Source organism: Dipodomys spectabilis, unplaced genomic scaffold (genome assembly GCF_019054845.1).
Source record: "Dipodomys spectabilis isolate Male_0828 unplaced genomic scaffold, ASM1905484v1 ptg000036l, whole genome shotgun sequence".
Taxonomy (NCBI): Eukaryota; Metazoa; Chordata; class Mammalia; order Rodentia; family Heteromyidae; genus Dipodomys; species Dipodomys spectabilis.
In genome coordinates, this window is record NW_024870713.1 from 757,792 (window position 1) to 783,627 (window position 25,836).

A 25,836-nucleotide genomic window follows, 5' to 3' on the forward strand; every position below is an offset into this window, starting at 1 on the left:
TTTACACTCCTACCAGCAATGCAGTAGGGTTCCCTTCTGTCCACATCCACTCCAGCATTTGTTGTTATTAGAGTTCTTGATTATAGCCATTCTAACTGGGGTGAGGTGGTATCTCAATGTAGTTTTGATTTGCATTTCTTTTATGGCTAGAGAGGTTGAGCATTTCTTCATGTGCCTATTGGCCATCCTTCTTTCCTCTTCAGAGAAGTTTCTCTTTTAAGTCTTTAGCCCACTTATTTATTGGGCAATTGTTTCTTTGAGGATTTGTTTTGGGGGGATTTAATTTTTTGAGTTCCAAGTATATTTTAGATATGAGAGCCTTGTCTGTTGTATGGCTAGTGAAGATCTCCCAAATCCAAGCTCACGGATTGTCCTTTGCCATGCAGAAGCTCTGCAATTTCATGCAATCCCATTTGTCCAACCTTTCTTTGATTTGTTGTGTTTCTGGGTCTCTATTAAGAAAATTTCGGCCTGTGCCAAGGAGACCTAGGTTCAGAGAACCTATTTGTAAGAGACATCTTTTCTCAAGTTTGAACATCAGGGTCTCAACCAGGTTCTCACAAGAAATTTCAGAGAAAAATGCCACTGCATTTTCTGCAAAGAACCATTTTAAATACCCAAAGCTATTCATTCTTAGCAAACTCTGCTCTCAAAAGAAGCTATTTAACCATACCCTTGATCTGCCTATGGTTTTATCAGTAAGTTTTATCTGTAAGTAACCTGAGAAAGAGAAAGACATATCCTACACACCACCAGTTCTAACCTTCCCAATAATGGAAAGAAAATATTCACTGCTAACCCACACTACTACTATTTTATCTCAACTAAAGGGGAAGAGAGGACCAAGAATCTACACTGAAGCTCACAAATCAGAGACACAGGCAAATAAAAGACAGAGATCTAAAAATAGGACATATATATACCTTCTTCTGGTCCCTTACTGCCATATTACTAACGATCGATTTACAATAATTCCTTTTACCTGTTTATAAAGCACAGACATTAACAATATTATAATTCATAATACTAAAAGGTAAAAATTACAATTTAAAAAGACAGGACATGCATCAGAACCAAATATAGCAGGGCTGTCAAATACAACAGATCAGGAATTTGAAACAGTTATGATTAATGTGAGAAGGGCTCTACCAGATAAAGTAGACAAAATTTAAGAACAGATGGGCAATGCAAAGCAGAGAGAGAAATTCTAAGAAAGAATTTTTAAAAAGTTAAGAGACCAAAAACACTGTAACAGAATAGAAGACTCATTTTGATAGGTTTATTAGCAGATTGAATGCAGTTAAAGAAAAAATATCTGACTATGAGGACTTATCAACCTACAAAAGTGAAAAGCAAGGAAAACTAAGGCTAAAAATAACAGAGTATCAAAAGATTTAGGCAAGTACAAAAGGTATAATTTATACACAATAGGAATATCAGAAGTGAAAGAAAAAACAAGAAATATCTGAAATAACAATGACGGAGAACTACTTCCAAATTAGTGTTAAATTGCAAACCAGAAATTCAGAAAACTGAGAACACTTAACAGAATAAGTACTAAAAAAGCTTCACCTAACCATGTATTTTCAAATTAAAGAAATATTTTTTTTTTAAATTCTGGAAGAAACCTTAGAAGGGAGAAAGGGAAATGCCTTATCAATGGAGAAATAAAAATTATATCTGACCTCTTAGAAATCATACAACCAAAAAGAAAGTGCAATAAAATACTTAAAGTGTTGAAAGAAAATAAAACATCAACCAAGAATTTGGTACCCCTTGAAGTCATCTTTCACAATTAAAGATGAAATAAAGATTTTCTCATATAAACATTGAGGGAATTTGTGGCCAGGAAAACTATATTGCAAAATATTCTTTTAAAAAGGGAATATATAGTTCAGAAACCTGGATCTGCATAAGGAAGGAAGTACACTGAAGGAGTAGGGAAAATAAAAATATGCTATTCGTAATAAACAGTATTATTCAAAATAATATTTTGAGTTATACATACTTATGTATTTGTATGCTTACCAAAATAAAACAAGTAACATCAATTATTCAAAGTACAGCAGGGAGGATTTAGGACTCATATTACCTATAAAGCAATATAAAATTATTTGAAATAAAAGACACTTAGATTAGTTTTATGTGTATACTAAAAACTATTATTTTTCTTTTGGTTCTGAAATCAAACCCAGGTAGCTAAGCATGCTAGGTAAGCAAATACCACTGAATTAAAAGCACTATACCTGAGTTAACTATTACATTCTTGAGTAACTACTAAAAGTTTTTTTTATTTCTTTTTTTAAAAAAATATTATAATTGGCCAGGCACAGAGGCTCACATCTGTAATCCCAGCTACTCAAAAAGTAAAGATCAAGAGAATACACATTCACTGGCTATGCTGGGCAAAAAGTGAGACCCTTATCTCAACAAATAACCTGACATCACAGCTACAAGAGAGGGCCTAAGTAGTGGAGAATCTAGTTCAAATCACGTAAGGAAAAAAAAATGAGACTCCATCTGAAAATTAAAGCAAGAGATCTCATGCTATAGTCAGGCAAGAACAAAGCCCTGAGTTCAAGTTCCAGTACCCCAAAATAATAAACAAACAAACAAGTAACTGATAAAGGAAAGGAAGAAATGAAATTGCATAAAATGCTCAATTAAAACCACAAAAGGCAGAGCCTTGGTGGCCCATGTTTGTAATCCTGGCTACTCAGGATATCTGAGCACTGTGGTTCCAATCAGCTCTGCCAAGAAGGTGCATAAGACTCATTGCCAATTAATCACCAAAAAGCTAGAAGTGGAGCTGTGGCTCAAATGGTAAAACACTCACCTTGAGTGAAAGAGCTAAGGGACCAGCCTGAGTTCAAGCCCCAGTACCAGCATACACATGCATGTGCATGCACATGCAAGCACATACACACAACCACAAAAGGCAGAAAAGAGTAAAAGACAAAAAAGTATCAAAAAACAAAGGCAGAAAATAAAAAGTAGCATATAAAATGCATACTTTAATCCAACTACACACTTCAAAATAATTTCAAATGTCAATGACCTAAATGTACCAATAAAAGACTAATTGTCAGGCTGGCTTAAAAAAAAATCAAGCCCAAAATGTTTTCTACAAGAAACATGCTTTAAATATAAAGACTAAAAGTTAGCAGAGGAATCTATACTTGCTAACACTAATCAAAAGAAAGTAAAGCAATTCTTCTAATTTCAAACAGGGAAGGCGTCAAAACCAGAAAATAAGGCAGTTATCCAAAAGATCTAACAATCCTTGCATATAAGTGCTTAACAACAGGACTAACGTATCAGAGGCAAAAATTTATAGAACTATATGGATAAACAAATAAATCTAATAATACCTGGAAACTTTTAATACTCCTATCACAGAAACAGCAGGTAATAGACCAGCAAGAACACAGTTATAAATGATATCTTTATATACTACATATCGTCCAACAGCAGACGCTCACATGAACATTCACAAGATAGATCACATTTTAAGCCTTCAAACACACTAAACAAATGTAAAGGAATAGAAATCATAGTGTCTTTTTGAGACCATAATGTAATTCAACATGAAATCAATAACAGAAAAAGAACTCGTAAAACCTCAAGATACATAAAGGTTAAGAATGTTCTCTAAGTAACAAATGAACGAAAAAAAGAAATCTCAAGACAATTTGTAAAGTACTTGGAACTAAAGATGGGTGTGATGTTACATCTCTAAATCTGGCTAATGAGAGTCTGGGGAAGGAAGATCACAGTTGAAGGCAATACTGGGATACATAAAGAAATGCTGTCCCCAAAACAAAACAAAAAAAGTATTTTTTAACTAACTGAAAATCAAAGCACATATGTGCAATACCTATCAAAAGTAGCTCAGAGGAAATTTTTAATAAAGAGACTTAAAATTAATAACCTAAGTTCTTATTTAGGAAATTAAGAGCAAATTAATCCAAAAGAGACAGAAAAAAAGAAATAAAGATTAGAGTAGAAACCAATGAAACTGAAAACAAAAGTATCAGTGGAAGCTGGTGATAGCTCATGCCTATTATCCTTAGCTACTCAGAAGTCTGAGAATGAAAGTAGCATGGTTCAAAGCCAACCTGGAAAGAAAAGTCGATGAGACTCCATCTCCAATTAAGTAGCAAAAAGCCAGGCTAGAGGTATGCTTCAAGTGGTAGAGTATTAGCTTTGAGCAAGAAAGACAAGCAAGAGCACAAGGCACTGAGTTCAAACCCCAGACATGGAAATAAAAAAAAAAATTATCAATGAAATTAAAAGCTTGTTCATGATACCTTATAAATACGTTAGAAACAATAGCAAGGAAGAAAAAACCACTTGTGTCCCTATCTTGGGGTTCATTTTGCTTAAAATCATCTTAAAAACCTTTCCTGCCTGTCCCAGACATATACTAGTTATTGCAAATAGGAGAAACCATGGGACCTTTGTTTCTTTGGGCCTGGCTTACTTCACTTCCATTTCCTAACAAATGGGGCAATGTCATTCTTTCTGATGGAGGCATAGAATTCCATTGTGTATGTATTCCACATTTTCTTGATCCATTCATCTACTGAGGGGCATCTGGGTTGGTTCCATATTTTAGCCATGGTAAATAATGCTGCAATAAACATAGTTGTGCTGGTAGCTTTAGTATGGTTTTGTTTGTGATCATTTGGCTAAATGCCCAAAAGTGGGATTGCTGGGGCTCCCTCCCCCATAGTATAACCCCTGTTTTCATTGTATTTGATGTTGGTATAATTTGGGGAGGGGAAGGGAAGAAACAAATTGTTTAAATAAGGATACAGATTGACTCGTTGCAACAATGAGATGTACAAGACGCTATGTCAAAAATGAACTTTACAATTTAGGCGAGGGGGGGCGGGAAGGATGGTAGGAAGGAGGAGGCAACAATGCTGGATAAGAAATGCATTCATTACCTTGCTCATGTAACTGTAACGCCTTTGTACAGTATTTTCACAATAAAAAACTTAACTTTTTTAAATAAGCTTGTTCATTGAAAAGCTCAATAAATTAAGATTCTAGCCAAGCTAAGAGAGAAGACACAAGTTGTCATTATCCAAAATGTAAGTGGGGCTATCACTACAGAACCCATGAATATTTAAAGGGTAGTAACTCAATACCCACATATTTGTTAACTTGGATAATATGGACCAATTCCTTGAAAATGCAACCTGCCAAAACATATTAAAAAAAGACAATTAGATTCTCAAGTTGAATTAATAACCTTCTAAAACAGGAAATGGATTCAATAATCAAATTATCAAACATTTAAGAAAGTAGTCTTACCAATGCACTACACTTTTTTGTGTGTGTGTATGAGAGATAACAAGAAAGAGGGAGAGAAATAGAGGCAGAAAAAGATTAGTTTTCAAAGAAGTTAAAATTAGTAAAGACAATTGTGTGTGTGAGTGTGTGTTTACGTGTGCATGCGCACACACACACACACACACACACACACACACACACACACACACACACACACACACACCTGTCATGTGCTTGAATTTAGGGCCTGGGCACTGTCCCTGAGTTTTTTTTCCAAGGCTAGTACTCTCCCATTTGAGCCTCAGCTCCACTTCTGGCTTTTGGTGGTTAGCTGACAGCAAGCATCTCAGAGACTTTCTTGCCCAGGCTGGCTTTGAACCGTGATCCTCAGATATCAGCCTCTTGAGTAGCTAGGATTAGAGATAAGCTTCCAGTACCCAACTACAATCACTTTTTAAAGATAGAAGTAATGGAAATAAATTCCTAGCTCATTCTATTAATCCAGCAATACCCTAGTACCAAAACCTAAAAATTACAAGAAAAACTATAGACCAATGTCTCATGAACATAGATACAAAAATCCTCACAACATATTAGCAAATCAAATCCACAGATATGTAAAACAATTAAACACCATGATTAAGTTGGCACATATAGAGCACTTGCCTTGAGAAAAATAGGTCAGAAACAGCACACCCGACCCTGAGTTCAAGCCCCAGGACTGGAATAAAAAACAAACAAGCAAAAAAGATACATTTCGATGCTTATGGAAATGAACTCCAAGAAATGGAAACAAGAGGTTTTTAAAAAATTGTACTGTGTGCAGTTATTTTTTTCTTTTTTTTCCCTTTGGTTTATTCCAGATTGTCACTGTTTTTGATTTCTGTACCCTTTGTCTTGTATATAAGTTTGTCTGATTGGGGAAGGAAAGGAGAATCACAGAAAGGGTGGGACAAAGGGTTAACCAATTCAACAGTGATACTCACTAGATACTATGTTGAAAATAAACTTTACAACTGGGGGGAAAGGAATGTCAGAAGGGGAAAAAATAAGGGAAGGGAGTAACACTGTTCAAAAAGAAATGTACTTACTACCTGACTTATGTAACTGTAACCCCTATGTACATCACCTTCACAATAAAATTTAAATTAAAAAAAGTGCTGGAAAAAATTATACTAGTGAAATAAGTCAAGCCCAGAGAAACAAAGGATGCATGTTTTCCCATATATATAGAAGCTAGATTTAGCTTATAAACTTATAATATGCTGTGTGGTATCCAAGTGTATATAAAATATTAACTGAAAGATGGCAGATTCAAGGGAAATATCAAATAGTATAACTCCATAGAAAGCCAAAACCAAAGTTTAGCAAAACAAAACACCAGGTTAGAAAGAGGTAGAGTAGGGCTTAAGGGAAAAGGGATAAATGAATGAAGAAGAGAAGGGGTAAAAATGCAATCAAGAATACAATGTGAATCCTACAAAATTAAGAAGATTGAGGGAAGGGGTGGGTAAGACAGGGATGGGTGAAAATGTTGAAAGAGGTGATGCTGTGATCAACACATATTCATAAACTGCTTTGTTAAAGGGTAACTCCTTTTTACAATTACGTGAAGATCTTTTTTTTTTCCTCAGCAGAGATCTAAAATAAAAATGACTAAAGTAGGTTGCCTTTGGAGAATAAGAAACCAAAAAAAGATGGCAGGGAAAGTCTATTAATTTTTGCTATGGTCATATGTTATTTTGCTATAGTCATATGTTATTTTGATCTCTGCCGAAACAGTTTTAAGTAACTTTAAGATTAATAAACACTAAACTATATTTATAGCATAATTTTGTGAAATTATAAACAATTTTGAGAGACTAATATAGGCATTTTGCTAAAGTTTTAAATGCTGGGTTCCTTAGGTTTGGAGTCTAGACCCCCTTTTCACATAATGAATTCTTCCAAGGTGACTTAGAAGAATTTTCAGTATTTTCAATATTTTCAATAATGGGTCATCTATCAGGAGTGGGGAATGTTCGACCAACTCTCTGAAACTGTTTGGTACATGACATATATGCTACTCATCAGCTTTCATCCTGTATCAATACGGCCATCAAATGATGTTATAAATATCCAATGGCTCTTAGCAGATAAAAGGTTCTCCACTATTGAGTAGATCTAAATTACCTAAAGTGTTTAAGACACAGATTTCTCTAGTCTTAAACTTCGGAGGTTTGTTGATCAGTTGGTTTTTACAGATGTACATTAATTGTTCAAAGAGATTTTTTTGTGATATGTCATACATGAATATAAAGGGCTTTGATCAAATTCTTCCCTCTATTACTCATTGCCCAGTTCTTTTTACAATTTTAATGGGTTTCATCATCTTATTTTTGTATGTGCATATAAAGTATTCTGATCATGTTCACATATCTATACTTCCTTCGTGGCTGGAAATCAAGAAAAATAGCTCCATTTCTTTAAAAACATAAAGGCACAGTGGCTCTTGCCTATAGAATCCCAGCATTTAGGGCAGGAGGAATTTAAGTTCAGACCATCTTGGGTGACACAGCAAGACCATGTCTCAAAAGCTAAACAAAAACAATTTAAAAATATAATGTTCATTTCCCTAACATCACCTTACCTGACCTTTTCTGCTTGACTCATACATATAGTAGATATTGCAAATAAGGGAAACCATGGGACCTATGTTTCTTTGGGCCTGGCTTACTTCACTTAATATAATTTTTTCCAAGGCTTTCCATTTCCTAACAAATGGGGCAATGTCATTCTTTCTGATGGAGGCATAGAATTCCATTGTGTATATATACCACATTTTCTTGATCCAAATGTTTTTTTTTCTTCCATGCGATTGTTTCTAACACATTCATAAGATTATTTCTTTGTTGCTTTGTATGTCCCTCCCCCACAGTATAACCCCTGCTTTCACTGTTTTTGATGTCGGTATAATTTGTGGAGGGGAAGGGGAAAAACAAATCGTTTAAATTGGGTACAGGTGGACCCATTGCAACAATGAGATGTACAAGCTGTTATGTAGAAAACAAACTTTACAACTTTGGTGTGTGTGGAGGGGAACTGGTGAGGGGGTGGGGGGGGAGAGGATGGGAAGGGATGGGAATGGGAAACAAAGGAGGAGGCTACAATGCTTGATAAGAAATGTACTCATTATCTTGCCCGTGTAATTGTAACCCCTCTGTGCAGTATTTTCACAATAGCAAAGAATATAAAATATATATATATATATAATGTTCAATATCACCTTCTGCAATGAAACAGTATACCAACATAATATAGACAATATTTCAATGAATTTGTAAATGAATGCACTCTGATTTTCAGCAATTGCCAGCCTCTAACTTGTCCACTTGTCTCTCTAGGGTAACAAAAAACAGCCTACCAGACTCAAGCCATTGAGCTTATTTCACAAAAAAAATGTTTTCAATCATTCTGCCTTTGCCAATCATATAGTAAGTCTTACTATCTGGTAGGGAAAAGTAGAGGAAATGATATAAAAGTAATGGCATGACCTAATCTGCATGCCTAATACAGCATTTGTTGGACATAATACAAGGAAACACAAGTAGAATAAAGGAGACCAAACAAGAGAATACTCCACCAGTTCAGGCAAGAAAACAGGACAGATTAGAGATGGGTTCAGTGGTACTGCACTTGCCTAACATACATGAGTTTAATTCCCAACACTGCCAGAAAAAGAAAGGACAGGGGAGGAGAAGGGAGGGAAGGGAGAGAGAGAAAAAGGCAGAGACAGAAGAAGATGAGAATAGCTTAAACTAGGTAAACTCAAAGATGTGGATGGATTCCAGGTGTAATTTATTTGTAGATAGTCTGAACATGTAAGTTTAGAAAAAGAGAAAGGTAAAGGATGACTTGAAAATTTTATATGAGATGAGTGACAATCTTATTTACTAAAATAGACAGTTGCAAATTTAGAAAAGATTAAGTATTTACTTTGACAAGTCAGTCCTATGATAAATCTAAGATCATTAAAAGGACAACAAAACATTGTGTGCTGCTTTATTTAGTAAAATATGAAGCAAATATTTTATCCTATACCTATTCCTGCCAATACAGTGAAATCAGAATGTAATCAAACTTCATCAGTAACTTAATAACACTGGAAAAAATAATCCAATAAGTCTAATGTGAAACATTCCATAGAAAAACTGATCTGATTTCTGAAACAAGTCACTGGCAGGGTACAAAAGGGAGAACACTACTGCAGATGAATAGAAATTTAAGAAACATAGCAATCAAGATATGGGGTTGGCCTAGATCATCTTTTGAACAAACAACTATAAAAAGACTTTTAAACAATGAGAGACTATATATTATACCAAAATATACTATCAATCTTGTTAAGTTATACATAGTAGAATTTGGTTATATAAAAAATGTCTATTGCTTTCAGAATTGTACATATAAGTATGATATATCTGAGATTTGCTTTAAAATAATCCAGCAAGGGAAAAATAAAGGTAAAATAGAAAAGAGTATGTGGCAAAAAAAATCTTGAAAATTACTAAGTTGAAGTGATAGGTATATTGTTATAATAACATCTAAACCTGATTTATGAAATGGTAGGCCTTCTGTACAACATTTTATAGTAACACTAAAACTATTCTTTTAAACATTAAAAAGCTTTCTGCTTTAGACCTGTTGAATTTGAAGTGCCTATTAGACATGCAACTGGAACTAGTACATAAATCTGCAAATATAAATCTGGTACTCTGGAAAGCAGTGGAATTAATATCTTTTTTAGCCAGGGAATTGGACATGATCACTCAGTTCTGGAGAAAAGAAGGTAGACATTAGGATAGTTTCTGTCCATCTGGCATTTGGAAGTAAAGAAGAGGAGTCAATGAGGAAGACAGAGAAGATGCAGTGAGTCAGAAGGAAAGGAATAAATGTAAAATAATATGCTATTTGCAGAAAAAGTATCTCAAAAAAAGAGGATATGTTTAACATAGATAAGTCTCTGAGAAGTGACTACTAGATAGGAAGGCACGAAGGTTACCAGTAATTTTCAAAAAAGCAATTTTGTAGAGTGAATAAGATGGAAGCCTTCTAATGGTATTAGAAAACTATACTGCACTTGAAAAATGTTGAGAACACTTTTCTAAGTTTACATATATTTGCTTTTTTTTTTTCAGTTGTGGGGCTTGAACTCAGGGACTGGGTACTGTCCCTGAGTCTCTTTGTGCTGAAAGCTAGCGCTCTACCACTTGAGTAACAGTGTCACTTTAGGTTTTTGAGTAGTTAATTGTAGATAAGAGTCTAATGGGGACTTATCTCTCAGAGATCCTCAGATCTCAGCCTCCTGAGTAACTTTTAGGTTTGGTACTTTTGGTTTTTGCCAGTCCTGGGCAATGTCCCCGAGCTTCTTTTGCTTAAAACTAGCACTCTAGCTCTTGAGCCACAGTACTACTTCTGGCTTTTTCTGTTTATGTGGTACAGAGGAATTGAACCAAGTGCTTCATGCATACTAGGCAAGCATTCTACCACTAAGACACATTCCCAGCCCCCTGAGTAGCTAGGATTACAGGTGTGAGCCAAAGGTGCCTGGCTTCATATTTTTATCTATTTAGTTATTCTCCCATTTTATTAGTTACAATACCTTCTAGGAGGATTACAGTATTTCATCAAACATTTAAATACATTATTAAAATTCTTCATAGTTGACAATGAACCATTACTTACACAGCCATCATGCACATTTAGGGTTGCTTCAAGTTTTAATCTTTGGATAAATTCTCTTCTTCCTGTTTAAAGTAAAAGAACTGAATAAATCATACTATTACTAATAGAAGTATTACACTGAAGTTAAGCACCTAGGATTCAGCATAATAGATTGAAGCTCTAATTTCAGCTCCATCATTTGTAAATTGAGTGGTATTAGACAAATTAACCTCCTCCTAAACCTCAATTTCTCACTGGAATACCTATGACATGCAGAAATTGTAAGGACTAAAATGATTCAAGCAAGGAGCACTAAATACAGTGTCTAGATTGAAGTAAAACCAAAGTTTCTTTATTGACCCATTCATTTAATATTTATCTAGTATTCACTGTGCCAACTAATGTTAGCTAGTAATACAGTGGTAAAATGAAGTAGAAATAGAAATATATATATATATATATATATATATATATATGTATGTATCATTTAGTGAAAATATTTAGAAAAAGAACAAGTGGAAAGTTGAACACCAGTAGCTCACACCCATAATCCTAGCTACTCAGGAGGCTGAGATCTGAGGATTGTGGTTGAAAGCCAGACTGGGCAGAAAACCGGAAGTGTCACTGTGGCTCAAGTGGTAGAATTGTAGCCTTGAGCTGAAGATAGCACCCAGGCCCAGAGTTCAAGCCCCATGACCCCCCCCCCCAAAAAAAATAGAATGGCAAATAATATCATTGTGCTAACAAAATCTTTTTGTGTGTGTGCCTATACTAGGATTTGAACTCAAGGCTTCATACTCAGTGTTTTTACTCATGGTTGGTCCTCTACCACTTGAGCCACACTGCTGAGCTTACGGGTTAATGAGATAGAGTATTTAGGACTTTTCGGCCCAGACTGGCTTCAAACATTGATAATGTGTCTCAGATCTCACCTCAAGTAGCTAGAATTAAAATGTGAGCCACCTGCACCCAAGGGTTAAAGTATTTTAAAGCTATATTACAATGATGAAATAAAGCAGAAAAAAACCAGCCAAATTCCCTTTAATAGCAGAATATTTAAAATATGAATACTTTTACCAAAGACAGAGCAGAAAATGTTTATCAGAAACTGTAATGAAAGGCAGCTGAATTCATGATGAGCACTAATTAAACAAATAATCTATTGAGTTCTAATAATAAATAGATGACTGCTTTCTATCACAAAGAACAAGTTAACTATTATGTTCTTTCTTTTCAATATAAAGATCAAGATCCTCTCAAAGCCAATTTGCTTTATTTCCTTCTTATTTATAACAGGTAATAGGTAAAGAATATAGAGGTTAAACATTATTAAGAAGATGTTCTATTATTCTTAAATTGGAATAAAACATCTATAGAAACCCAACAGAATGTTTTCATAAACTGTGTTGTTCTCTTTTTGTTGTTTTCATTTGGTTGGGGTGGGAAGTGTAAGGCTATAACCCTAACTTCCAACCTACAATCCTCCTGGCTCAGGCATTTTCATCATGTTTAGCAATATTGTTCTTTATCTGATTTTCAGATTAAAAGATGCAAATGATAGAAAACAGGAAAGAAATCTTATTGGGTAAAGGCAAGGTAGGTAATCCTACTGAGTGTGTTAGTTAAAACGCACGCTCACACACATGCGCACGCATGCGCGTGCACGCACACACACACATGCATTCCCCCCCAAAATCATGGTGTTCAAATGAATTAACAATATGATAGCAATCAGAACTTACTAAAATCCTACAAACACTTTTTTCCCAAAATTGCTTAAGTATGATTTGAAAACCCTTCCTAGCCATTTTGGACCAAAAAAAAAGAAATGGTGGTAGATCACAAGAGAATAGAAAATAGTGAGTTATTTTAGCAAGAACTCAGGATATAAAATGCCTATAAACATACGGTAAGACATGCTACAGTTAAATAGTTACTGAATAACATCTTTGTATGTGACTTTTGAAATAAAAACCATGTCAACTAGATATCCTATAAAGTATGCTTGAAGCTGAAAGGACTACAAAATAAGAACTGTAAGTTAAAAAGCTAAAAACTCACAAATTAAAATAAATATAACCTCATTTCTGAATGCTATTAAAAACTGTAAAAAAAAAAAACTGACCTATTTGCAAGATAACCAATTAGCCTTCCATCATTTCTTAAATGATGGCAGACAACCATAAAACACCTGTATTAGAGACAATGGGTTTTATACTCAGAAAGCAGCATGAGCTTCTGATACACATTGGTTATCTTTGTTCCCAAGTTTCATGTCTCAGTTCTCAGAGAGGCCTGTGTCAATATTGTACTTGTAAAAGAACTGGAGTCACAGTTGAGCTATGCTAAGCTGAAAGAATTCAAAACTTTTATCAAGCAAGTTTGCCTGACTTTTGTCCAGAAATGAATTATCTTTAGTGTATTAGACAGCAAAATTTGCCCACTGCCCAAACGGTTTATTATTTACAACATTGCATATTGTATTTTTATTTGCCTTTTACTTTTATCTGTTCATTACAAAAAACACTGAAAAGATAATCCAGAACAAGGCAGATAAGTGTCTCAGTTCAAGAAATGTGCAAAAATAAAAAAGAGCTAAAGTGAATTCTCCTCCAACAATTAGACACGTGCAATATGGATGGTAAGTTCATTGTGGCTTCCTACCCCAAGTCTTTGCACACACTAACAACTGCTTTACCAATGAACTACCATCTAAGCCCTTAAGTTTCTGTTATTGTAAACTTCCCAGCCTAACAATTTTGTTACAACAGCCTAAATGGACTGAGAGGACCAACTAACAGGAAAAAAGGTGACACTGAAGTAGGAAACCTGGGGAAGGTTGGCATTAAAGTAGCTTAAATGAAAAATCATGTCACATGAAATAAAAAATTTGTTAAAAGTGCTTTCCTAACTCTGCTTTTCAGTATCAACAGCCTTGTTCTTTTCCTTTAGTCAGTTATGTCAACTCCTTTAATAAAGTCATATGCAGAAAAAAATCTCTCTATTCAGACAATATTAAGTTAATCTTAATAGGAAGTAGAACTAAATTGAAGTGTCTGCAGTATATCTGGCATTCTGCTGTTTATTTGGAGATAGTCTCTCCACTTTCTGGGTGAGGGCCAGCTTCAAACTGTGATTCTCAGATCTCTGCCTCCTGAGTAGCTAGGATGATAGCATGAGCCACCAACACCAGGCAGGAAGTGGCAGGAAATCTCCCCATTCCCACCTTCCCTTGAAAAGCAAGCAAGACGAAGCAGCATGGCTAAAAATGTCTTAACTCAGCTAATCTAAACTATTTGCACAATTCCTTCACTGCATGCTTCTTCTTAGAAAGTCATTTCTGCACACAGCCTAGAGCATAAAAGTGAAACAGCCATACTAGGTTTTAAACGTACTCAGAAAACTGGAGGAGATTTATGTAGTTCATAAACATTATTGCTTATATGCTGCCTCTCATTGTTTAATGGGTAGCAACAAGGCCTCTTTCTCATGAATCTTTCCTTGGCTTCTTTAAATACTAGACCAACTGTGTATACAGGTCTATGGTATACAGCACCACCTTTTCCTATAGAACACACACATTAATTAGGTGGAGACATTGAGAACTGACAAGTTTATAACTTCAGGAGATCCAACTTGTACTTATGAGTTCAAGCTTACCCTTACGATCTCCCTCACCCCACACTGCTCACGTTCTTTCCCAACTGCCTGTCCTGTGGACAGCAAGCCCCCGATATCAATCTGAAAAAGACTGTTCAAGTCCCAGCATCAATCTGACAATGACTATACCATGAATTTCCACAATTTTATAAGGGCAAATACTTGTAACTTTAAGTGTATTGTATGCATGTACCCTCCAGTATTTTGCTTTTTTGTATGTGTACACTCCAGCACGAGGGCTTGAACAAAGCTCAGGGAGCTCTCCCTTAGCTGTTTCTGGTTAAAGCTGGCATTTGAGTCACACCTCCATTTACAACTTTTTGCTGGCTACTTAGAGATCAGTGTCTCCCATTGATTTGCCTAGGCTGGCTTCAAAACTGTCATCCTTAGATTTAAGCCTCCTGAGTAGCTAGGATTACAAGCATGAGCCACTGGTACATGGTCAGTGGTTCTTTGATAGACTGTTTCAGCCAATTTGTCATGGAGGAAAATTTTCTCCTCCTAATAAAGAGTACCTATTAGGAAAACACAAACAAACAAAAACTACAGCTTTTCATGTAACTGTAACCTCTCTGCACAGCATCTTTACAATAAAAATATGTATTAAAAAATTACAGCTCATACCATATTTAGGGTAAAATACAGAATCAGAAACAAACAGGATACCTACTCTCACTACTATTACTGAGTTCTACAAGGTCTAGACAATTCAAGAAAAAAAACACAAAATAGAAATTAGATAGGAAAAAATAAAACTTCCTATAGGAAGATGGCATAATTGTCTTATGTACAAAATCCTCAGGAACATACTCAAAAAAACTCCTTGTACTAATATGGAAGTTAAGCAATATCAAAGGATACATGATCAACACACAAAATGCAATCACACTTTTATCTACTAACAACCATATGGAAATTGAACTTTAATACAATATTACTTAAAACTGCTCCCAAGAAAACTAAGTATTTCAGTATATATTTAAAGAACTATGCTAAGAATTTGCATCTGGATAATTACAATATGGTGATGACAGAAATCAATGACAGTAAATAAATGGAGCAACATATCATGTTCATGAGTTGGAAGCTGACCTTTAAAAGAGTCCATCGATACCTATCAAAATTCCAGGAATATATTTGAAGACATGGACAGATTTTCTTAAAATTTACATGAAAATGCATAGGACCTAGAGCTACTGAGGGAGAGGAAAAAGTGGGAGAAATCACTATACCTTCATGTTAAAGTGTACCATATAGCTTCAGAAACAAGAAAGCATGGTATTTGCTGAGGGATAGATATAGAGATCAAATAAAAAGAACAGAAAACTCAGAACTAAGTCCACATACATATACCCAGTTGATTAACAAAAGTACAAATATACATTTCTTTTTGTCCACTATGGGGTTTGAACTCAGGGCCTGGGTGCTGTCCCTGAGCTCTTTTCCTCAAGGCTAGCACTCCAGAACTTTAAGCCACAGCTCCACTTCCAGTTGCATACACTCACAGATACAAAAATGAACTTAAAGTAGACCTCATACCTCATACAAAAATTAAGCCAAAACAGATCTTGGACTTAGTAAACCAAGTAAAACTTAGATAAAACTATAAAATTTTAAGGAAAACAAATTTGTGCTACAAAAGACCCTATGATGTGAATGAAAGAAGCTACAAAGAGAGCCACATATCTCACAAAGGATCATCACCTAAAATACACAATCCTTGAAACTAAAAAGTTGAGAAAGTAAACATCTAAATAGAAAATAAGTTAAAAAAAAACAACAACAAAACTCTGAGACATTTCACTGAGAATGTAAGTATATAAAATATTCAATATTGGGGCTGGGAAAGTGACTCAGTGGTAGAGTGTTTTTTTTTTTTTTTGCCTTGCACGCATGAGGCCCGGGGCTCGATTCCTCAGCACCACATAAGCAAAAAAAAAAAAAAAAAAAGCTGAAAGTGGCGCTGTGGCTCAAGTGGTAGAGTGCTAGCCTTGAGCTGAAGAGTTCAGGCCCCACAATTGGCAAAAAAAAAAAAAAAAAATCAATATAATCATCCATTAGGAAAATGCAAATTAAAACCAATGACACATCAGTACATATGTACCAAAATGGCTAAATTAAAAACAAAAACAGTGATAACACCAAGAAGTGAAAAGGATACAGAGAAACCATATTATCTACATGATAGGAATATAAAATGCTGCTGGAAAAGGAGCATGACAGCTTCTTATAAAAGATGCTACTAACATAGGCAAAATGAAAATGAATATTCACATTAAAAACCTGTACAAATGTTAGCAGCAACAGTATTCTTAGCCCAAAACTTGAAACAATTCAAATATCCAATAGGTAAATAGCTGAACAGTCATATAACCATGCGATGGACCACTACTTAACAACAAAAAGTAAACTACTAATGTGCAGAACAACTTGATATATCTCAAGAATTATGCTGAGTGAAAAATCTAATCTCACAAAGGCTACATACAGTTCAAAGCCAATCGGGGCAAAAAAGTTCATGAGACTTTTATCTTCAATTAACTATCAAAAAAGCCAGAAATAGAGCTCTTCTTCTGGTAGAGTGTTAGCTTTGAGGGAAAAAAAATCTCATGGACAGTGCCCAGGCACAAAAACAAGGGATGAAAGTTATACACTATCATTCTAAGATTTTATACATATGTGTCTACATAGCTTCTTTTTGGGGGGAAAGGAGGAAGGAAGGGCCCACGATAATCTCAAAGTTCTAAGCTCAAGTGATCCTGCTGCCTCAGCATCCCAAGTAATTGGGACAAGCATGTTCCACTATTCCCAGCTTATATAACATTCTTAAAATAACAAAAGTATACAGATAGAAAGCAGACTTCAGGTTGCCAGACCCATGGGAAATGAGAGGAAAGGATGTGGCTTTGGCTGTAAAATAGTACCAAAAGGATTCTTGATTCCTTAAGAGTTGAATTGTGGCTCAATAATTAGAATGCCTGCCTAACAAGCATGGGGACTAGAATTCAAACCTCAGTATCACACACACAAAAATTCAACTAGAACTATCCTATATTTTACCTCATTAAGCTATATACTTAATATACTAAAATTAATATACTAAATTAATTACTATACTAAATTAATATACTAAAATCAACACTTATCTACTAAAATTAATGTTAATTATGTTAAACTGCTTGCAACTAAATACACACAAATACAAACAAATCCACTTAACACTGAAATCTGAATGAGGATCATGGGTTCTAGCTATGTCAATTTCCTGAAAGATGCTACCATTGGAAGACTGGTTGAAAGGCACATGGTATCTCTGTATTATTTCTTACCATGTCACATGAATCTACAATTAATTTAACATAAAAGTTTTTTTAAAAAAAAGTAGTAACAACAAGAACTTTCCACAAAGAAAACTCATAGTTCATATGCTTGAATGATGATAGCAATCAAACAGTTAAGGGAAAAAATATTTCAAGCCTATACAAACTTCAGAAAAAAAAGACCATATTCCAACTCATTCATGAAGACATTATCCTGATATCAAAATCAAGAGCAATTATTACAAAAAAACTGTAGACTGATATCATTTATGAATGCTCACACAAATGTCTTACTAGTTGAAGTCAGCAATGCATAAAGAATAGTTTACAATGTCTAGTGACATTTCTCCCAGGAACAGAATGTTGATTCAACATTCAAAAATCAATTGATATGCTAATATACAATATTAACAGAGTCCATGAAAAGAAAAACCAGAAAATCTTCAATAACTGCAGGGGGAAAATAGAGATCTGTTGACAAAGAGTCAACTGTTGGGGCTGGAAATGTGGCATAGTGATAAGAGTGCTTGCCTAGCATACATGAAGCCCTGTGTTTGATTACTCAGTACCACATAAACAGAAAAGGCTGGAAGTGGTGCTGTGGCTCAAGTGGTAGAGCGCTAGCCTTGAGCACAAAGAGGCTCAAGGACCAGGTCCAGGCCCTGAGTTCAAGTTCCAGGACCAGCAAAAAAAAAAAAAAAAAATTTAAACTCAACCATCTGTCATGATCCACCTCTCAAAATCTGAAAAAGGGTACTTGCAAAAACCTATAGCCAACAGCATACTTAATAGTGGACAACAATCTTTTTCATTTAAAATCAGAACTGAGGTAAGGATGTCTACTCTTACTACGTCCATTCAAGATTCTACTGATTCCTGCCCAGTGCAAATAACCAAAATAACAACAACAAAAAGAATGCAGGTAGAAAGGAACAAAACATCTTAATATACAGTGATATCACCTACATAAAACAGCAGAAATGTGCAAAAAAATTAAGTTTAAGTGAGATTCTAAGATTGTAAGTTCAATACAAAAAGTTCATTGGGGCAGACAGAAAGGGGAAAAATGAGGAAGAGGGTAACAAGTTAAACAAGAAAATGTGCTCATCTTACTTATGTAACAGTAACCTCTCTGTACATCACCTTGACAATAAAATTAAAATTAAAAAATAAAAATAAAAAAGATCAATTATATGTCTGTATACCCAAAACATATTAGACATTAAGATTTTAAAGTATCAACTAAATTGGTTAAAAGGGATCTATCTAATTATGAATCAAAAAATCTAAACATAGAATCAAGTTTGAAAGATTCAATATTACAACAAGTTCTCCATGAAATAATACATAGATTCAACACAGAATTCTAAGCTCTTTTTTTTTTTGGCAAAAAGATGAGTTGTTTATAAATTTTATAAGGACGTGGGAGGGACCCAGAATAGCCAAAGCATTTTTGGAAAAAAAGGACCTAGGAGTACTGGCATAAGTAGAGACAATTCACACAAATAAAATGTGGCAGAGAAATTCACTTAATTGATTGGTTAATTGGCTAATTCTCAATAAAGGTAAAAGAATAATCTCACAAATATTGTTGGCCTACACTATATTCATATGTAAAGAAAAGACACTTGGCTTTTCTCCTACAAAAAAAAATTATTCAAAATTGTAATAAACATAATAAAAAAAACTTCCAGGCAAAAAAGACAGTAAAAATTTTTGTGACCTAACCCCTCTGTACAGTATTTTCACAATAAAAATTAAAAAAAAAATTTGTGACCTTGGATTACATTTTTTAAAGTACTAAGAAGTATTAACTATGAAATATACTATTAAGGAAAAACAGACAGAGAAAAAAAGATATAAAGCACATTTGATGAATGATATCTACCAACACTATAAAGGAATCTTAAAATAATAAGGTAAACATGAAATTAAAAAAGAAATCCTGAACACTTTAGCAATAGTATTTGACAAAAAAAAGAAAAAATAATAAAAATATACTTGTATATACTTACCATGAAAGCTAAATTTAGGAAGACTCACTATGCCAAATGCTGATGACAAAATAGAGCAACTAGAATGCATATACTAGTAGGTATACAGTAGGGTTAAGTATTTTGGAAAAATTTCTTTCAAGTTACACACTTATACAACACCAACAATATCACTATAGGTACTTACTGTGGAAGTGAGGATTAAAAAAGTATACTATCTGAATAATTAATAAAAAGTACTCAACAAATATCTCCTACCCTAATTATTTTTCATTGTAAACTAAAAGTTCATTGTAAATGAGGTGGGTTTTTTTTAATATCTTCCTTATAAGCTATCAAGCCATTAGTCTTTCCAATCTGTTTTAAATACATAGGAACCTCACCATCCTTTCTGAAGTCACTACATATATATATATATATATATATATATATATATATATATATATGTATATATATATATACACATATACACACAGATACATTTATGTTGTATGTGTTAATATATACCTATATACTTATATTTATTTATGCAATGTAGAACTGTTTTGCAGCACCCAAAGCCAAGACTCATTGATGAGTATTCATTACCCAAAGTGGGCAACAAAATTTATTCAAGGCCAAAATAAGCAACAAACAAGAACCTCATCTAGTAAAGCTAATTCTGGAAAATCCTTGAGTTTTGTACATCTTGAGTTGCCATGTAAATGTATTTTGTGTGTGTGTGTGTGTGTGTGTGTGTGTGTGTGTGTGTGTGTGTGTGAGTCCTGGGGCTTGAACTCAGGGCCACTGTCTAGCTTTTGTGCTCAAGACTAGTGAGCCATAGCTTCACATATGGCTTTTTTGGTGTTTAAAGATGAGTCTCACAACCTTTTCTGTTCAGGCTGGCTTCCAACTGTGATCCTCAGATCTCAGTGTCCTGAGTAGCTAGGATTATAGGCATGAGCCACCAGCACCTAGCTTAAAACCATATCTTTTTTTGAAATAATTTTTATTGAGCTTAAATGATTACATAAATTTCACAGTATTGTGAGATAACAATACTTAGTTAAAGTCACAAACATTTTTAACTTTCACAAGGCAAATTGTCATTATCATGGTTTGTAATGTTTGTGAATTCCATGAGCTTTGACAATACAACTATTTCTTCCACAATGGGTGATATGTACATTTCTTTCCTTTTGCTTAGTGTAATCTTTTGCCTCTTTCCCTCTCATTCCCTTCCTCTCATTGCTGCCCTTGAGTTGCTTAGTTTTTATTAATTTCCAGTGCAGCTGATGGGCCCCTCTGTTGTATATCTTCCCATTTCCTCCAATTCTGTGCTCTCCTCCTAGCTTCCCTCGGATGTGCACATATATTTACCATATATGTGGTTAAGAACATGGATAGATAGATAGAACAAATGATAGAACAAATTGAGTGGAGGTCCTTTGTTTCTTGAGTCCTGTTAACTTTGTCATACCTCCTTGCATTTTGGATTTAACATCCACATGTCAGGAAGACCATGTGCCATTTGTCTCTCTGATCTTGGCTTACCGCACTCAAAATGATTTTTTCTAATGCTGGGCGCTGGTGGCTCACGCCTGTAATCCTAGCTACTCAGGAGGCTGAGATCTGAGGATCGCGGTTCAAAGCCAGCCCGGGCAGGCGCTGTAGCTCAAGTGGTAGAGCGCTCGCCTTGAGCTGAAGAGCTGAGGGACAGTGCCCAGGCCCAGAGTTCAAGCCCCACAACCGACAAAAAAAAAAAAAAAATTAAAAAAAAAATGATTTTTTCTAGTTCCATCCATTTCCCTGTGAATGCCATTATTTTGTCCTTTCTAATGGCTACATAATATTCCATGGAATATAGGTACCATAATTTTTGGATCCATTCATCTGTGGTGGGGCATCTGGGTTGTTTCCATATCTTGGCTACTGTGAACAGTGCAGCAATGAACATGGAGGCGCATGTGTCCTTGTATCCTGGTTCCTGTTGATCAGGGTAGATGCCTAGGAATGGTGGCTGGGTCATAGGGAAATATATATTTGGCTTTCTGAGGTACCAGAAGTGCTTTCCAAAGTGGTTGTATTAATGTACATTCCCACCAGCAATGCAATAGAGTTGCTCTTTCTCTGCATCCCCTTCAGCATTTGTCGTTGGCTGAATTTAGGATGTGGACCATTCTGACTGGGGTAAGCTGGTATCTCAGGGTTGTTTTTATTTGCATTTCCTTTACAGCCAGAGTTGATGAGCATTTCCTCAGGTATTTCCTTGCCATTTTTAATCTCTTCTTCTGACAAGTCTCTCTTTAGCTCCCTGGCCCATTTAGTAATTGGTTTGTTAAATTTGGGAGGGATTAGTTCCTTGAGTTCCTTGGATATAATGGATATATCGTCTGATATATTGCTGGTAATTTTTTTTTCCCAATTAGTTGGCTGTCTCTCTAGTTTGGTAGCTATTATCTTTGGCTGTGCAAAAACTTTATTTTAAGGTAGTCCCATTTGTCAAGTCTCTCTCCAATTTGTTGTGACCCTGGGACTCTGTTCAGGAAGTTCCTGCCAGTGCTGATAAGTTCAAGTGTCTCTCCTACTCTGTCCTGCAGTATCAGGTTTGATGTTAAGGTCTTTAATCCATTTTGAGTTGATGTTAGTGCATGATAACAGGCTGGGGTCCACTTTTTGTTTTCTGCATGTGGCCACCCAGTTTTCCCAGCACCAATAGTCATTAAAACCTTATCTTTTAAAAAATTCACTGAATGTTCTACTAAGGAGGTAAAAGTCAGAACTTAATGGCCTTCCTATATCGTAACTTAGTAACACATTATGAAGAAGCTGGCCATGCAGAATGAAATGTTTCCATAATACAGTAAAGCGTCATCTAAATGCAAAAGTAGTCATTTCAGTTCAAAATGACTCTGGTGGTACTCAAGACATTGATTTTCTAAATGAAAAAAAAATCATTTCCACTGAAATGTTGTCATTGGCTACTTAACCATAATTTAAGTATTTGTGCATTATAGTAAACAGAAAGGTACTCAAAATTACTTTCATTTAGACAAAATCACTTAAAATTATTTTTGTCCCTTTTATCTTTTAATTTAGAAGGGTTAAAAAGAGTAGATTCAACTTACAAGCAAGTCTGTCCAAGGGAGATATTAATAGAAACAGGAAATGCATAAAATGAGGGGTTTTTTTTCATTCTTTACCAAATTTTCTATGTTGTGTGCATAATTCATTTAAAAATACTTTCAAGCCAGGCACTGGTGGCTCACACCTGTAATCCTAACTACTCAGGTGGCTGAAATCTGAGGATCATGGTTCAAAGCCAGCCTGGACACAAAAGTCCAGAGGACTTTCATCTCCAAAAAAAACTACTCAGAAAAAAACAGGAAGTAGTGCTGTGATCAAGTGGTAGAGCACTGAGCAAAAGCAACTCAGGGTTGGCACCCAAGCCTTGAGTTTAAGTCCCAGGACTTGAACACACGCGCGTACCATACACACACTTTCAAGCCATGTGCTGAAGGCTCATGCCTGTAAATCCTAGCTACTCAGAAGGCTGAGATCTGAGGATTATGGAAAACAACCTAAGTAAACAAATCTATGAGACTCTTTATTTCCAAATAACCAGCAAAAAGCTGGAAGTAGAAGTGTGGCTCAAGTAATAGAGCCCCAGACTTGGCATAAAAAGTGAGAAGTGCAAAGACTCAGAACTGGTACCAAAAAAGTTTTAAACCTTCAAGAAGTTTGTTTTCTAAAAAGAATGGAAGAAAAGGTTGCCGTTATTAACTATATATAAATGTGTAAATAAAATGTGTACCTACTAAGTTACACTCAACTCTAAAAGCACTGCTCTTCAGCTAGAGCTGAACAGTATCTTGAGAAACTCTGAAATGTTTAAATCTACAGGTTTCTCTGACTCTGGAATTCCACACTTATTTTTTTTTAAAAAGATCCTGAAAGTTAAAGGAATACAATAGAGTGGATGGACTTTTCAAAGTACAGTGTGCACATCTATAGAATTATTACAACAAAACCTCTTTGTAGTACTAATGTTCATGAATTTAAAAATGGAAAATTCCTACACTGGAATAATAAGATCATAAAGATTACAACTGCTGGTCAAGCCTTTGAGTTTATACTATTCTAAATGAAGACTTTATTTGTTCTTGCAACTGGATACTATAAATTCATACCTGTTTCTCACAAATAAGTTATTCATCTTCATTCTTACAACATAAAAAGGTGTTTTGGGAACAGTAATTTTTATTTGGTGAGTAAAGTTGTGACTCAATAGTAGTAACAGTACTTGCCTACTATGTGCAAAGCCCTGGGTTTGAATCCTAGCATCAAAAATGAATAACAGACAGATATAGATGATGAACAAATGGATTTGTTTCCATAATTTTCTTTTATGAGAAGAGATAATCAATTTATGTAAACTTAATTATGATACTTGAATACTATTGTTGGAAAAATGCATACTATGGTAAATAATTTAAAATGTAGATGTCACAAGAAAAAATTGTCCAGTAGTTCTATTCCAATTTTACTCTTATTAAAAATTTAAATACTAGGGGCTGGGAAGTGGCTTAGTGGTAGAGCGCTTGCCTTGCATGCCTGAGGCCCTGGGTTCAATTCCTCAGCACCACATAAGCAAAAAGAAAAAAGCCAGAACTGGCGCTGTGGCTCAAGTGGTAGAGCGCTAGCCTTGAGCTGAAGAGCTGAGGGACAGCACCCAGTCCCAGAGTTCAGGCCCCATGACCGGACCCCCCAAAAAAAACAATTTAAATACGAGAAATATATCAGAAAAAGATTTAACCTCCCATACTATATACAAATAATAGAGAAGTCTTTAAAAATTTAATTTTTTTTTCTTTTTGGTTATGTGGTGCTGAGGAATTGAACCCAGGGCCTCATGCATGCAAGGCAAGCACTCTACCACTGAGCCATCTTCCCAGCCCCTAAAAATTTAATTTTTAAAAGCCTACAACTAGAATTTATTTTTTTAAGCCTTCCTTATTAAGAAGTGAGTTTTAGTTTTTATTCTTTTGTGCTGGCACAGGTGCTTGAACACAAGACCTTGAGCTCTTGCTTAGCTGTTTCCACTCAAGGCTTGTGTTCTACTACTTGAGTCACATCTCCACTTCCACAAGAATACTTTTTAAGGCAATTTTAGCAACATAATACATTTAAAAGAAGACTATTAGGTGAGTTGGGCCTATTAATTAGCTTGGTTATAGTGTTATTTCTCATCTGTGTGTATATAAACAAATCAAGTTGTTTACCTTCTCTATATATGTATATATATATATATATATATATATATGCAATTTTGTCAATTAAACTTCAAGTTAGAAAAAGTCACTGGGAATCAGAAAGTGTATGTTTTGTCATATTTCAATTAACTCTAACACAGATACAGTTTAACTACTTGAACCAGAAGCACCAACACACAAACAAAGCTTTATAGGTACTTAAAACAGTCCAACTAAACGCTAAATTATAAATTTGCATGCAAAAGTGCTGTTTTCTTTATTAAGCTAAAATGAAGTTCTTTTCAGAAAATGAATTTTAAAACGAATTTGCACACTTTTTAGGTTAGTAATTTTTAAAAGTAGTCTCTACAAACGTTTTAAAAATAATTTATCACTCTAAGTACTTATTACAACTGCTCAAAAGCACGTACAAAGATGGTTCAGGCACTGCAATGCTGTTAGCACAAGTCCATTTAAAGAAAAAGGAGCCTGAAGTTGTTGCCTCACACCTGTAATCCTAGCTACTCAGGAGGCTGAGACCTAAGGACTGTGGTTAGAAGCCAGCCCTGGAAGAAAAGTCCTGAGTCTCAGGACTTAACTGCCAAAAAGCAAAATAGCTCAAGGACA

The 25,836-nt window shown here is 34.9% G+C and overlaps 1 protein-coding gene across 4 annotated transcripts in view; it reads right to left on the reverse strand.

The window, feature by feature from the left end:
- Dcaf6 (DDB1 and CUL4 associated factor 6) overlaps positions 1-25,836 on the reverse strand; it is a 120,386-nt gene that overhangs the window by 92,544 nt on the left and 2,006 nt on the right. For all 4 annotated transcript variants that reach the window (XM_042677374.1, XM_042677377.1, XM_042677376.1 and 1 more), the window contains exon 2: positions 11,026-11,087. In XM_042677374.1, the coding sequence (XP_042533308.1) occupies positions 11,026-11,087 (62 nt within the window). The remainder of the gene's footprint in view (positions 1-11,025; positions 11,088-25,836) is intronic.